Source organism: Rutidosis leptorrhynchoides, chromosome 6 (genome assembly GCF_046630445.1).
Source record: "Rutidosis leptorrhynchoides isolate AG116_Rl617_1_P2 chromosome 6, CSIRO_AGI_Rlap_v1, whole genome shotgun sequence".
Taxonomy (NCBI): Eukaryota; Viridiplantae; Streptophyta; class Magnoliopsida; order Asterales; family Asteraceae; genus Rutidosis; species Rutidosis leptorrhynchoides.
The window spans coordinates 223,130,718-223,147,198 of record NC_092338.1 but is presented as its reverse complement, the minus strand read 5'-3'; the positions used below and the strand labels follow the sequence as shown (position 1 = coordinate 223,147,198).

Sequence of the window (16,481 nt, the reverse complement as noted above, 5' to 3'; positions counted from 1 at the left end):
GTAGGTTGCTTTAGAAAAGTTCATGAACTTGATTTATGATTTTGGTGAATTTGGGTTAGGGTTTGATGAACTTGAAATGGACTTTTGATGCATTGAATGCCATGGATTATTATTGGTAAGTGTTTAGTTGGATTGTATGCTTGATTACCTTCGAAACGGCATATCATTCATGTAAATTGGTTGCCCGAATCATTGAATTGCATTTATGAACTTGTATGCGGTTAATGTTAAGCATTAGATGCGGTTTTGGTTGTTGTAATAGGTAGATTGATTGATGAAATGTGTTTAGTTGTTTTCCTCGTCAAATTACCTTCCCAACGGTATAAGATACTTGTCTTGATTGTTTGCGGATCATAAATTGTGTTTGTTTGGATTTTGGTTCGTGCACTTGAGACTTTCAGCAAACAGAACCTGAATACTAATATGGACGCCGTCCAGATATTAGGACGCCGTCCAGTTCTTCGATACTGGACGCCGTCCAGATATTGGGACGCCGTCTAGTCCTTTAATACTGGACGCCGTCCAGAAAATCTGGACGCCGTCCAGTTACACTTGAAGTTTCTGTTACGTTTTACCATTTTTCGAAAAATGTTTACTATGCTACGCACCTCCAATTCACATGTAACTTGTTCTAACGTGCTCATATATGATTAAAAACCTCAGAGAAATAGTTCGGGACCCGACCCGAACGTGTTGACTTTTTCGTTGACTTTGACCCGACCAAGTTGACTTTTAATCAAACTTAACCAAATGTTTGTGCAAATCGTTCTAACATGCTTTTATACTCGTATCTTGCATGAAACATGACAATTTGACTCACATGTTGTAGTATTCGAGTCGTAACGAGCCATAGGACTAATTGAACATCTTTGACCTATCGTGTTTACCGTTATTGATACAACCTATTGTTGCAGTGACCCGAACTTTTCCATGTTTATATATATTAATTGAGATTGATATTTACATGATTAAATGTTTCCAACATGTTAAGCAATCAAACTTGTTAAGACTTGATTAATTGAAATATGTTTCATATAGACAATTGACTACCCAAGTTGACCGGCGATTCACGAACGTTAAAACTTGTAAAAACGACATGACGATATACATATGGATATACATATGGTTAACATGAGATTATGATAAGTAAGTATCTCCATAAGTATATTAACAATGAGTTATATACATATAAACAAGACTACTAACTTAAGGATTTCGAAACGAGACATATATGTAACGATTATCGTTGTAACGACATTTAAATGTATATATATCATATTAAGATATATTAATATATCATAATATCATGATAATATAATAATTTAACATCTCATTAGATATAATAAACAATGGGTTAACAACATTAATTGAGATCGTTAACTTAAAGGTTTCAAAACAACACTTACATGTAACGACTAACGATGACTTAACGACTCAGTTAAAATGTATATACATGTAGTGTATTTAGATGTATTAAAATACTTTTGGAAGACTTTAAGACATATATCAAAACACTCATACTTAACGAAAATGGTTACAGTTACTTTCCCATTCTTTTCTTTCATCAAGAATTCTAGTCGTATTCTTACCCGTATTATACACAGCTTCAAAACGTACTTACTATGGGTATATACCAATAGGAACTAGCATGGGATTCCACTCTTGATTATGTCATGTATGACTAATCAATTTTAACTTCTACCATGAGCTAGTCAACTAACTAGAACTCCTTTTAACCCCACTCACCACTCACCAATTACCACTCATCATTCACTCCATTTCACTTCCAATTCTCTTTCTAATTCTCTCTCAACACACATACACTATTATGAACGTATTTTTCCAGTAGTTAATCATTATCTTCATCAAAAATTACTTCAAGAATCAAGCTATAATCATCATAGGAAGAACACTTCAAGAACACTTCAAAAATCCCTTCAAGTTTACTAATTTACTTCCAAGCTTTCTAATCCATTCCAAGTAATCATCTAAGATCAAGAAACCTTTATTATATACAGTAGGTTATCTTTCTTATTCAAGGTAATATTCATATTCAAACTTTGATTCAATTTCTATAACTATAAACTATCTTAATTCGAGTAAAAATCTTACTTGAACTTGTTTTTGTGTCATGATCCTACTTCAAGAACTTTCAAGCCATCCAAGATCCTTTGAAGCTAGATCATTTCTTGTCACTTCCAGTAGGTTTACATACTAAACTTGAGGTAGTAATGATGTTCATAACATCATTCGATTCATATATATAAAACTATCTTATTCGAAGTTTTAAACTCGTAATCATTAGAACATAGTTTAGTTAATTCTAAAGTTGTTCGCAAACAAAAGTTAATCCTTCTAACTTGACTTTTAAAATTAACTACAAACATGTTCTATATCTATATGATACGCTAACTTAATGATTTAAAACCTGGAAACACGAAAAACATCGTAAAACCGGATTTACGCCGTCGTAGTAACACCGCGGGCTGTTTTGGGTTAGTAAATTAAAAACTATGATAAACTTTGATTTAAAAGTTGTTATTCTGAGAAAATGATTTTTATTATGAACATGAAACTATATCCAAAAATTATGGTTAAACTCAAAGTGGAAGTATGTTTTCTAAAATGGTCATCTAGACGTCGTTCTTTCTCCTGAAATGACTACCTTTACAAAAATGAGTTGTAACTTATTTTTTCGACTATAAACCTATACTTTTTCTGTTTAGATTCATAAAATAGAGTTCAATATGAAACCATAGCAATTTGATTCACTCAAAACGGATTTAAAATGAAGAAGTTATGGGTAAAACAAGATTGGATAATTTTTCTCATTTTAGCTACGTGAAAATTGGTAACAAATCTATTCCAACCATAACTTAATCAACTTGTATTGTATATTATGTAATCTTGAGATACCATAGACACGTATACAATGTTTCGACCTATCATGTCGACACATCTATATATATTTCGGAACAACCATAGACACTCTATATGTGAATGTTGGAGTTAGCTATACAGGGTTGAGGTTGATTACAAAATATATATAGTTTGAGTTGTGATCAATACTGAGATACGTATACACTGGGTCATGGATTGATTCAAGATAATATTTATCGATTTATTTCTGAACATCTAACTGTGGACAACTAGTTGTAGGTTACTAACGAGGACAGCTGACTTAATAAACTTAAAACATCAAAATATATTAAAAGTGTTGTAAATATATTTTGAACATACTTTAATATACATGTATATATTGTTATAGGTTCGTGAATCAACAGTGGCCAAGTCTTACTTCTCGACGAAGTAAAAATATGTGAAAGTGAGTTATAGTCCCACTTTTAAAATCTAATATTTTTGGGATGAGAATACATGCAGGTTTTATAAATGATTTACAAAATAGACACAAGTACGTGAAACTACATTCTATGGTTGAATTATCGAAATCGAATATGCCCCTTTTTATTAAGTCTGGTAATCTAAGAATTAGGGAACAGACACCCTAATTGACGCGAATCCTAAAGATAGATCTATTGGGCCTAACAAACCCCATCCAAAGTACCGGATGCTTTAGTACTTCGAAATTTATATCATATCCGAAGGGTGTCCCGGAATGATGGGGATATTCTTATATATGCATCTTGTTAATGTCGGTTACCAGGTGTTCACCATATGAATGACTTTTATCTCTATGTATGGGATGTGTATTGAAATATGAAATCTTGTGGTCTATTATTATGATTTGATATATATAGGTTAAACCTATAACTCACCAACATTTTTGTTGACGTTTTAAGCATGTTTATTCTCAGGTGATTATTAAGAGCTTCTGCTGTCACATACTTAAATAAGGACGAGATTTGGAGTCCATGCTTGTATGATATTGTGTAAAAACTGCATTCAAGAAACTTATTTTGTTGTAACATATTTGTATTATAAACCATTATGTAATGGTCGTGTGTAAACAGGATATTTTAGATTATCATTATTTGATAATCTACGTAAAGCTTTTTAAACCATTATTGATGAAATAAAGGTTATGGTTTGTTTAAAAATGAATGCAGTCTTTGAAAAACGTCTCATATAGAGGTCAAAACCTCGCAACGAAATCAATTAATATGGAACGTTTTAATCAATAAGAACGGGACATTTCAGTTGGTATCCGAGCGTTGGTCTTAGAGAACCAGAATTTTGCATTAGTGTGTCTTATCGAGTTTGTTAGGATGCATTAGTGAGTCTGGACTTCGACCGTGTTTACTTGAAAAATGATTGCTTAAAAAATTTAGTTGGAAACTATATATTTTTAACATATGAATATTATGTGATATATTAATCTCTTAACGCGTTTGATATTATGTGATAGATGTCTACCTCAAGAACAAGTCCCATTGACTCACCTAATAATAATGAAGAGTCAAATGTAAATTGGAATGATTCGTGGACTGATTCACAAGTTCCCGAAGAGGAACCGGAAGAAGAGTCGGAACCGGAAGAAGAATCGGAACCGGAAGAAGAATCGGAACCGGATGAAGAAATAGATCCGGTGGGGGAAATAATAAAACGGTTAAGTAAAAGAAAATCCTCAACCAACCGACCAAGGTTAATTATGGTCAATGGTGTTTCCGCCAAGGAAGCAAAATATTGGGAGGATTACCAATTCTCCGATGAATCGGATTCCGACGAGAATTCTGATGATGTTATAGTAATTACCCCAACTGAATTTAAAAAGGCAAAAGAAAATAATAAGGGAAAGGGCATAAAAATAGAGAAATCTAATTCCAACCCCGATGAACTTTATATGTATCGTCAACCCCCGAAGTCCTTAAGTTGTAACAATGACCCGAGAACCTCTAAACCACCAGGTTTTTCTAAACCAATGTGGAAAACGACGGCTCGTATTAGGGGAACATCATATATCCCTAGAAACTTGGCAAAACGAACCAAAACCGTAGAAGAAGAAACAAGCGAGTCGGAATAAGATAGTTGTATTCGTGTGGTGTAATATATATAATATAGTGTGCTTATGCTTTATGGTATATGTAAAAATTGCTTGTATTAATAAGTATTTTTTTATGAATCTAACTCTTGTCTATTTTACAGTATAAAAACACAAAATGGATAGACAACCCAATATTTTAAGAGACCTACCCGGAGACATGATTGATGAAATCTTGTCTAGAGTCGGTCAGAATTCTTCGGCACAGCTATTTAAGGCGAGATCAGTTTGTAAGACATTCGAAGAACATTCCAAGAATGCCTTGGTTTATAAAAGGTTTTCGTTCGAAAGATGGGGGATATCACATTGGGAAATCCATAAGTTACGATGTGTTTACTTTGACGCATATATTGCGGGGAACCCAAATGCTATTTTACGTAATGGGTTAAGAAATTATTTTGACTCAATATATCCGAATATTGGACTTCGTGATTTAGAAAAAGCGGCTAACATGCAACATAAAGAAGCATGTTATGCTTACGGATTAGTAATGTTCGCTTCTCACCAAAGTGGGAACAAGAACATCGGGCTACAACTATTAAACAAAACGTTCCCACAAGTGACGGAGTCGGTAATTGGGGTAAGAAATGAGGTTTTTAGATTGTTAAGGGACTGTTGGACATTACGTAACCCTCGTCCCTTTGACGACGTTACAACACGCTGTCTTATCAACGGCCATAACGGTTATGTTCCACAAGACCAAGGATGGGAAGTAATCCTAGTAAAACCAGAATGCATGACTTGTTTCTGGACGTATGAATTACGTGTCTTTATTGCCTTTGCTGAACGACTTGTGTACTAGCTAGAATTATCTTCACAACCATCTTGTATCAAATTTATTGTGTGCTATATTTCATGCTATATGTAAAATAAGCGGTATTGTAAGTTTGTAAAATATTGTGTAAAAGTTTGAACCCAAAATATTATTATAATCTGTTTTTCATATAGAATTGTAGTAGTTGAATTGTATATTAGCTACTAAGTATGAACTTAACGGGTAGGTACTACCAGAATTTAAACTTATAAAACGCTAATATGAAGAAAAAGCTTTTATAAATGAGTTCATATTATGCTACGAAATACTATTAACTACTCTTAATATTCTGTATGATTAACTTGTTCCATTTGATTATTTTGAAGGAAATGGCACCGACAACTCGACACACCGTGAATATGAATGAAGAGGAATTCCGTACTTTTCTAGCTTCAAACATAGCCGCAGTACAGGCTGCGCTACATACCAACAATAACCTTGGATCTAGCAGTACAGGAAATCGTGTAGGATGCACCTACAAAGAATTCACTGCCTGCAAACCTTTGGAATTTGATGGAACCGAAGGACCGATCGGATTGAAACGGTGGACCGAGAAGGTCGAATCGGTGTTTGCCATAAGTAAGTGTACTGAAGAGGACAAAGTGAAGCACGCTACGCATACCTTCACAGGTTCTGCGTTAACATGGTGGAATACCTATCTAGAGCAAGTGGGACAAGACGATGCGTACGCACTACCGTGGTCAGCATTCAAGCACTTGATGAACGAGAAGTACCGTCCCAGAACCGAGGTCAATAAGCTCAAGACAGAACTTAGAGGGTTACGAACCCAAGGATTTGATATTACCACGTACGAAAGACGATTCACAGAATTGTGCCTATTGTGTCCGGGAGCATTCGAAGATGAGGAAGAGAAGATCGACGCGTTTGTGAAAGGATTACCGGAAAGAATCCAAGAAGATATAAGTTCACACGAGCCCGCCTCCATACAACAGGCATGTAGAATGGCTCACAAACTAGTGAACCAGATTGAAGAAAGAATTAAAGAACAGACTGCTGAAGAGGCCAATGTGAAGCAAGTCAAAAGAAAGTGGGAGGAAAACGGTGATAAGAATCACCAATACAACAACAACAGCAATTACAACAATAATCACAACAATTATCCCAACAATCGCAACATCAATCGCAACTACAACAAACGGCCCAACAACAACAACAACAACAGCAACTACAACAATCATCCCAACAACAATAATAACCGCAACAACAACAACAATCAGAAGCAGCTCTGCCAAAGGTGTGAAAAGTATCACTCGGGGTTCTGCACCAAATTTTGCAACAAGTGTAAAAGAAATGGTCATAGCGCGGCGAAGTGTGAGGTCTACGGACCAGGGGTTAATAGAACGAAAGGAACAAATGGTGTCGGAACGAGTAATGGCGGAGCAAGTAGTGTCGGAGCAAGTTATGCCAATGTAGTTTGTTATAAATGTGGAAAATCGGGCCACATTATTAGAAATTGCCCGAACCAGGAGAACACGAATGGACAAGGCCACGGAAGAGTTTTCAATATTAATGCGGCAGAGGCACAGGAAGACCAGGAGCTTGTTACGGGTACATTTCTTATTGACAATAAATCTGCTTATGTTTTATTTGATTCGGGTGCGGATAGAAGCTATATGAGTAGAGATTTTTGTGCTAAATTAAGTTGTCCATTGACTTCTTTGGATAGTAAATTTTTACTCGAATTAGCAAATGGTAAATTAATTTCAGCAGATAATATATGTCGGAATCGAGAAATTAAACTGGTTAGCGAAACATTTAAGATTGATTTGATACCAGTAGAGTTAGGGAGTTTTGATGTGATAATCGGTATGGACTGGTTGAAAGAAGTGAAAGCAGAGATCGTTTGTTACAAAAATGCAATTCGCATTATACGAGAAAAAGGAAAACCCTTAATGGTGTACGGAGAAAAGGGCAACACGAAGCTACATCTTATTAGTAATTTGAAGGCACAAAAACTAATAAGAAAAGGTTGCTATGCTGTTATAGCACACGTCGAGAAAGTACAAACTGAAGAAAAGAGCATCAATGATGTTCCCATTGCAAAAGAATTTTCCGATGTATTTCCGAAAGAATTACCGGGATTACCCCCACATCGATCCGTTGAATTTCAAATAGATCTTGTACCATGAGCTGCACCAATAGCTCGTGCTCCTTACAGACTCGCACCCAGCGAGATGAAAGAACTGCAAAGCCAATTACAAGAACTTTTAGAGCGTGGTTTCATTCGACCAAGCACATCACCGTGGGGAGCTCCTGTTTTGTTTGTCAAGAAGAAAGATGGTACATTCAGGTTGTGTATCGACTACCGAGAGTTGAACAAACTTACCATCAAGAACCGCTACCCACTACCGAGAATCGACGACTTATTTGATCAACTACAAGGCTCGTCTGTTTATTCAAAGATTGACTTACGTTCCGGGTATCATCAAATGCGGGTGAAAGAAGATGATATTCCAAAGACTGCTTTCAGAACACGTTACGGTCATTACGAGTTTATGGTCATGCCATTTGGTTTAACTAATGCACCGGCTGTGTTCATGGACCTTATGAACCGAGTGTGTGGACCATACCTTGACAAGTTTGTCATTGTTTTCATTGATGACATACTTATTTACTCAAAGAATGACCAAGAACACGGTGAACATTTGAGAAAGGTGTTAGAAGTATTGAGGAAGGAAGAATTGTACGCTAAGTTTTCAAAGTGTGCATTTTGGTTGGAAGAAGTTCAATTCTTCGATCACATAGTGAACAAAGAAGGTATTAAGGTGGATCCGGCAAAGATAGAAACTGTTGAAAAGTGGGAAACCCCGAAAACTCCAAAACACATACGCCAGTTTTTAGGACTAGCTGGTTACTACAGAAGGTTCATCCAAGACTTTTCCAGAATAGCAAAACCCTTGACTGCATTAACGCATAAAGGGAAGAAATTTGAATGGAATGATGAACAAGAGAAAGCGTTTCAGTTATTGAAGAAAAAGCTAACTACGGCACCTATATTGTCATTGCCTGAAGGGAATGATGATTTTGTGATTTATTGTGACGCATCAAAGCAAGGTCTCGGTTGTGTATTAATGCAATGAACAAAGGTGATTGCTTATGCGTCTAGACAATTGAAGATTCACGAACAAAATTATACGACGCATGATTTGGAATTAGGCGCGGTTGTTTTTGCATTAAAGACTTAGAGGCACTACTTATATGGGGTCAAAAGTATTATATATACCGACCACAAAAGTCTTCAACACATATTTAATCAGAAACAACTGAATATGAGGCAGCGTAGGTGGATTGAATTATTGAATGATTACGACTTTGAGATTCGTTACCACCCGGGGAAGGCAAATGTGGTAGCCGATGCCTTGAGCAGGAAGGACAGAGAACCCATTCGAGTAAAATCTATGAATATAATGATTCATAATAACCTTACTACTCAAATAAAGGAGGCGCAACAAGGAGTTTTAAAAGAGGGAAATTTAAAGGATGAAATACCCAAAGGATAAAAGAAACATCTTAATATTCGGGAAGACGGAACCCGGTATAGGGCTGAAAGGATTTGGGTACCAAAATTTGGAGATATGAGAGAAATGGTACTTAGAGAAGCTCATAAAACCAGATACTCAATACATCCTGGAACGGGGAAGATGTACAAGGATCTCAAGAAACATTTTTGGTGGCCGGGTATGAAAGCCGATGTTGCTAAATACGTAGGAGAATGTTTGACGTGTTCTAAGGTCAAAGCTGAGCATCAGAAACCATCAGGTCTACTTCAACAACCCGAAATCCCGGAATGGAAATGGGAAAACATTACCATGGATTTCATCACTAAATTGCCAAGGACTGCAAGTGGTTTTGATACTATTTGGGTAATAGTTGATCGTCTCACCAAATCAGCACATTTCCTGCCAATAAGAGAAGATGACAAGATGGAGAAGTTAGCACGACTGTATTTGAAGGAAGTCGTCTCCAGACATGGAATACCAATCTCTATTATCTCTGATAGGGATGGCAGATTTATTTCAAGATTCTGGCAGACATTACAGCAAGCATTAGGAACTCGTCTAGACATGAGTACTGCCTATCATCCACAAACTGATGGACAGAGCGAAAGGACGATACAAACGCTTGAAGACATGCTACGAGCATGTGTTATTGATTTCGGAAACAGTTGGGATCGACATCTACCATTAGCAGAATTTTCCTACAACAACAGCTACCATTCAAGCATTGAGATGGCGCCGTTTGAAGTACTTTATGGTAGAAAGTGCAGGTCTCCGATTTGTTGGAGTGAAGTGGGGGATAGACAGATTACGGGTCCGGAGATTATACAAGAAACTACCGAGAAGATCATCCAAATTCAACAACGGTTGAAAACCGCCCAAATTGGACAAAAGAGCTACGCTGACATTAAAAGAAAAGATATAGAATTTGAAATTGGAGAGATGGTCATGCTTAAAGTTGCACCTTGGAAAGGCGTTGTTCGATTTGGTAAACGAGGGAAATTAAATCCAAGGTATATTGGACCATTCAAGATTATTGATCGTGTCGGACCAGTAGCTTACCGACTTGAGTTACCTCAACAACTCGCGGCTGTACATAACACTTTCCACGTCTCGAATTTGAAGAAATGTTTTGCTAAAGAAGATCTCACTATTCCGTTAGATGAAATCCAAATCAACGAAAAACTCCAATTCATCGAAGAACCCGTCGAAATAATGGATCGTGAGGTTAAAAGACTTAAGCAAAACAAGATACCAATTGTTAAGGTTCGATGGAATACTCGTAGAGGACCCGAGTTCACCTGGGAGCGTGAAGATCAGATGAAGAAGAAATACCCGCATCTATTTCCAGAAAATTCGTCAACACCTTCAACATCTTAAAATTTCGGGACGAAATTTATTTAACGGGTAGGTACTGTAGTGACCCGAACTTTTCCATGTTTATATATATTAATTGAGATTGATATTTACGTGATTAAATGTTTCCAACATGTTAAGCAATCAAACTTGTTAAGACTTGATTAATTGAAATATGTTTCATATAGACAATTGACCACCCAAGTTGACCGACGATTCACGAACGTTAAAACTTGTAAAAACGACATGACGATATATATATGGATATACATATGGTTAACATGAGATTATGATAAGTAAGTATCTCCATAAGTATATTAACAATGAGTTATATACATATAAACAAGACTACTAACTTAAGGATTTCGAAACGAGACATATATGTAACGATTATCGTTGTAACGACATTTAAATGTATATATATCATATTAAGATATATTAATATATCATAATATCATGATAATATAATAATTTAACATCTCATTAGATATAATAAACAATGGGTTAACAACATTAATTGAGATCGTTAACTTAAAGGTTTCAAAACAACACTTACATGTAACGACTAACGATGACTTAACGACTCAGTTAAAATGTATATACATGTAGTGTATTTAGATGTATTAAAATACTTTTGGAAGACTTTAAGACATATATCAAAACACTCATACTTAACGAAAATGGTTACATTTACTTTCCCATTCTTTTCTTTCATCAAGAATTCTAGTCGTATTCTTACCCGTATTATACACAGCTTCAAAACGTACTTACTATGGGTATATACCAATAGAAACTAGCATGGGATTCCACTCTTGATTATGTCATGTATGACTAATCAATTTTAACTTCTACCATGAGCTAGTCAACTAACTATAACTCCTTTTAACCCCACTCACCACTCACCAATTACCACTCATCATTCACTCCATTTCACTTCCAATTCTCTTTCTAATTCTCTCTCAACACACACACACACACACTATTATGAACGTATTTTTCCAGTAGTTAATCATTATCTTCATCAAAAATCACTTCAAGAATCAAGCTATAATCATCATAGGAAGAACACTTCAAGAACACTTCAAAAATCCCTTCAAGTTTACTAATTTACTTCCAAGCTTTCTAATCCATTCCAAGTAATCATCTAAGATCAAGAAACCTTTGTTATATATAGTAGGTTATCTTTCTTATTCAAGGTAATATTCATATTCAAACTTTGATTCAATTTCTATAACTATAAACTATCTTAATTCGAGTAAAAATCTTACTTGAACTTGTTTTTGTGTCATGATCCTACTTCAAGAACTTTCAAGCCATCCAAGATCCTTTGAAGCTAGATCATTTCTTGTCACTTCCAGTAGGTTTACCTACTAAACTTGAGGTAGTAATGATGTTCATAACATCATTCAATTCATATATATAAAACTATCTTATTCGAAGGTTTAAATTCGTAATCATTAGAATATAGTTTAGTTAATTCTAAACTTGTTCGCAAACAAAAGTTAATCCTTCTAAATTGACTTTTAAAATTAACTACACACATGTTCTATATCTATATGATATGCTAACTTAATGATTTAAAACCTGGAAACACGAAAAACACCGTAAAACCGGATTTACGCCGTCGTAGTAACACCGCGGGCTGTTTTGGGTTAGTTAATTAAAAACTATGATAAACTTTGATTTAAAAGTTGTTATTCTGAGAAAATGATTTTTATTATGAACATGAAACTATATCCAAAAATTATGGTTAAACTCAAAGTGGAAGTATGTTTTCTAAAATGATCATCTAGACGTCGTTCTTTCGACTGAAATGACTACCTTTACAAAAACGACTTGTAACTTATTTTTCCGACTATAAACCTATACCTTTTCTGTTTAGATTCATAAAATAGAGCTCAAAATGAAACCATAGCAATTTGATTCACTCAAAACGGATTTAAAATGAAGAAGTTATGGGTAAAACAAGATTGGATAATTTTTCTCATTTTAGCTACGTGAAAATTGGTAACAAATCTATTCCAACCATAACTTAATCAACTTGTATTGTATATTATGTAATCTTGAGATACCATAGACACGTATACAATGTTTCGACCTATCATGTCGACACATCTATATATATTTCGGAACAACCATAGACACTCTATATGTGAATGTTGGAGTTAGCTATACAGGGTTGAGGTTGATTCCAAAATATATATAGTTTGAGTTGTGATCAATACTGAGATACGTATACACTGGGTCGTGGATTGATTCAAGATAATATTTATCGATTTATTTCTGTTCATCTAACTGTGGACAACTAGTTGTAGGTTACTAACGAGGACAGCTGACTTAATAAACTTAAAACATCAAAATATATTAAAAGTGTTGTAAATATATTTTGAACATACTTTAATATACATGTATATATTGTTATAGGTTCGTGAATCAACAGTGGCCAAGTCTTACTTCTCGACGAAGTAAAAATCTGTGAAAGTGAGTTATAGTCCCACTTTTAAAATCTAATATTTTTGGGATGAGAATACATGCAGGTTTTATAAATGATTTACAAAATAGACACAAGTACGTGAAACTACATTCTATGGTTGAATTATCGAAATCGAATATGCCCCTTTTTATTAAGTCTGGTAATCTAAGAATTAGGGAACAGACACCCTAATTGACGCGAATCCTAAAGATAGATCTATTGGGCCTAACAAACCCCATCCAAAGTACCGGATGCTTTAGTACTTCGAAATTTATATCATATCCGAAGGGTGTCCCGGAATGATGGGGATATTCTTATATATGCATCTTGTTAATGTCGGTTACCAGGTGTTCACCATATGAATGACTTTTATCTCTATGTATGGGATGTGTATTGAAATATGAAATCTTGTGGTATATTATTATGATTTGATATATATAGGTTAAACCTATAACTCACCAACATTTTTGTTGACGTTTTAAGCATGTTTATTCTCAGGTGATTATTAAGAGCTTCCGCTGTCGCATACTTAAATAAGGACGAGATTTGGAGTCCATGCTTGTATGATATTGTGTAAAAACTGCATTCAAGAAACTTATTTTGTTGTAACATATTTGTATTATAAACCATTATGTAATGGTCGTGTGTAAACATGATATTTTAGATTATCATTATTTGATAATCTACGTAAAGCTTTTTAAACCTTTATTGATGAAATAAAGGTTATGGTTTGTTTAAAAATGAATGCAGTCTTTGAAAAACATCTCATATAGAGGTTAAAACCTCGCAACGAAATCAATTAATATGAAACGTTTTAATCAATAAGAACGAGACATTTCAATTGTTTAGGTCAAGACTAGCATTGTTCTTTGCACACGTTTACTTGTTGAAGTACTTTACTACTCGTGCACTCAAGGTGAGATCATAGTCCCACTTTTACTCTTTTGAAACTAACATTTGGGATGAGAAAACATAAACGTTCCTTTTTAACTAAGTGAACACAAGTACAGGAAAACAAACATTCTACATACGAGTTTAGAACAAAAATCCTCAATTCGATTATCATTAGTTACACTTGCCGGGTGTAAGCGAGAACTTATGTTATATGGCCATATGGGTTTGACAAACCCTCATTCAAACGGTTCGCTACCGTTTACGAATGAAATATATTTTCGAGAAACAGTGTATGTTCTAGCACTAAGGTGATGGGGTTCTATGGAAGGAATGTTAAGCATTGATAATTGGGTGCTCGTGATAACAAATTTTTGGAATGGTTAACTATTATTGAAATGTTATAAATCTTGTGGTTCATTTGTACTTACTTACTTAAACCTATGATTTCACCAACGTTTTCGTTGACAGATTTCTATGTTTTTCTCAGGTCCTTGAACGATACATGATACATGCTTCCGCTCATTATTTTGATACTTGCATTGGATGTCGAGTATATATGCATACATGGAGCGTCTTTTGGCTACTTTTAAATTGTGTCGCATAAGTTTCATTTGTACTTATAACTTTGTAACGTAACTTGTGGTGGAACTATTCTTGTAAACTTTGAACAATCTTTACATTTGAAATGAATGCGACATATCTTTTGGTCAAACGTTGTTTTAAAGACTTATGATCACGTAACGGGACCTAAGTAGACGGCGCCGTCAATGACGATTTTGTCGGGTCGCTACAACATGGGTCGTGTTCCCCTCTGTAAATACACAACGCTACGTTAAATATAAATACGCAGGCCGAAAGTCCCGCCGCAACGCGCGGGCCGGTCCGGACTAGTTCAAATCTAAACTCATTGCTATATTACTATTACTATACCACATTAAAATCAAACACACCCTAAATAATTCTGCGCTGGAATTAGTCAATTATGTTTGTTGACCAGCCAAATCAGTGACATCAATCATTTGAGTCAACACTAGCAAAGCTGTTTGGAATATATTTTTATCCGGCGAATTATTTAACGTGGCTTCGCCAAATGGCATAAATCTTAATTAATCAAGAGAGCTGTTTGTATATTGTAATATTTCCTTGAAATAATACAAATGTATAACTTTGATCTTGTTTCCGTTACTAAAAAAAAACTGTTACTGTTTTTTAACAATAAAACTATAAATAAGATTTTTCATAGTTAAAACTTAAAATAATAAAAATATCATTCCCTCTACTTTCGGACATCATAAAAATAAATTTTTTTCAACAATAAAGATTTTCGTTAACGTACATTATTTAAGTATAATATAAAGTTGAAGTGGTGATTATGAAATTGTGCAAAACTTTACGCACCTTAATGACGGTTCAATCATTTTAAAATTCAATAAAAAATTATTATGATTATTTAAAAATATATAAGGAAAATGAAGGTAGTTGAGGGGTAATCGTCAGAGCAGTTTAAATATATAACTTGAGATGTCGTCGTCGTCTTCTTCTTGTGTTGTCCGTCAACTCTCTTTTGTCTTCTTCTTTTTCTTCTTGTTATAACTCGATCTACACCACTTTAATCAGTTAAATAAAAACAGTTTAAGTTTACTCCAATTTCAATCCAAATACATCATTATGTGTGGTGGTGGTGGTGGTGGTGGTGACGACGATGACTGTAGATGCAGACCATTGGGGTTTCTGTTAGGTCTCCCTTTCGCGTTCGTGGCTCTCCTTCTCTCTCTTATCGGAATCGTCATCTGGATTGTCGGGTCCGTCTCTCTATCTATCTGTCAATCTATCTAGCTATACATACATATATATAAATGTTTTTAACAAAAAATCCACTATATGTGCAGTTTATGGTGTTAAATTTGAGTGATCTGAGATGTATAAACAATTTATTTTAATAAGTATTTTTGATATATTGATAATTGATAAATAATGGATAACTGATAATAATTGATAATCATATTGTAATTGTATGTGTACGATGTAGGTTGATTTTGAGCTGTTTATGTCCCTGTTGTTTCTGTGTAACGGTGATTGTAGAATTGGCGCTAGCCTTGATCAAGGCTCCATTCTCCGTCATGAAATGGTTTACTGAACAGATTCCTTGTTAGATTTTTCCGTATCAACTGTTTGAAATGTCAACTTGATTACACATTCATTTTTAGTTTTGTACGTATAATTCTTCAATGTAATCAATGTCTTAAATCATTCTTTCCTATCTTTAATAAATCTCCAATATAAAAATCCGTGCACTTCAAATTTTGTAATTTGGTTGACGCATTTTCAATTTGTTATAGAAAATACTTGGTACTTTGTATAAAAGAGATGTTTACTGGTAAAACAGAGTTAATTAATCTCTATTGTTTATTGCCATTGCCATTCTCC

The 16,481-nt window shown here is 34.7% G+C and overlaps 1 protein-coding gene across 1 annotated transcript; it reads left to right on the top strand.

Annotated features, from left to right (window-relative positions):
- The first annotated feature begins 15,722 nt into the window (after window positions 1–15,722).
- On the top strand, window positions 15,723–16,218 carry LOC139854408 (signaling peptide TAXIMIN 1-like). The gene is made up of 2 exons (XM_071843713.1): window positions 15,723–15,856; window positions 16,084–16,218. Exons 1-2 carry the CDS (start codon window positions 15,723–15,725, stop codon window positions 16,205–16,207), a joined length of 258 nt encoding a protein of 85 aa, XP_071699814.1. The 3' UTR covers window positions 16,208–16,218.
- Window positions 16,219–16,481: the final 263 nt, after the last annotated feature.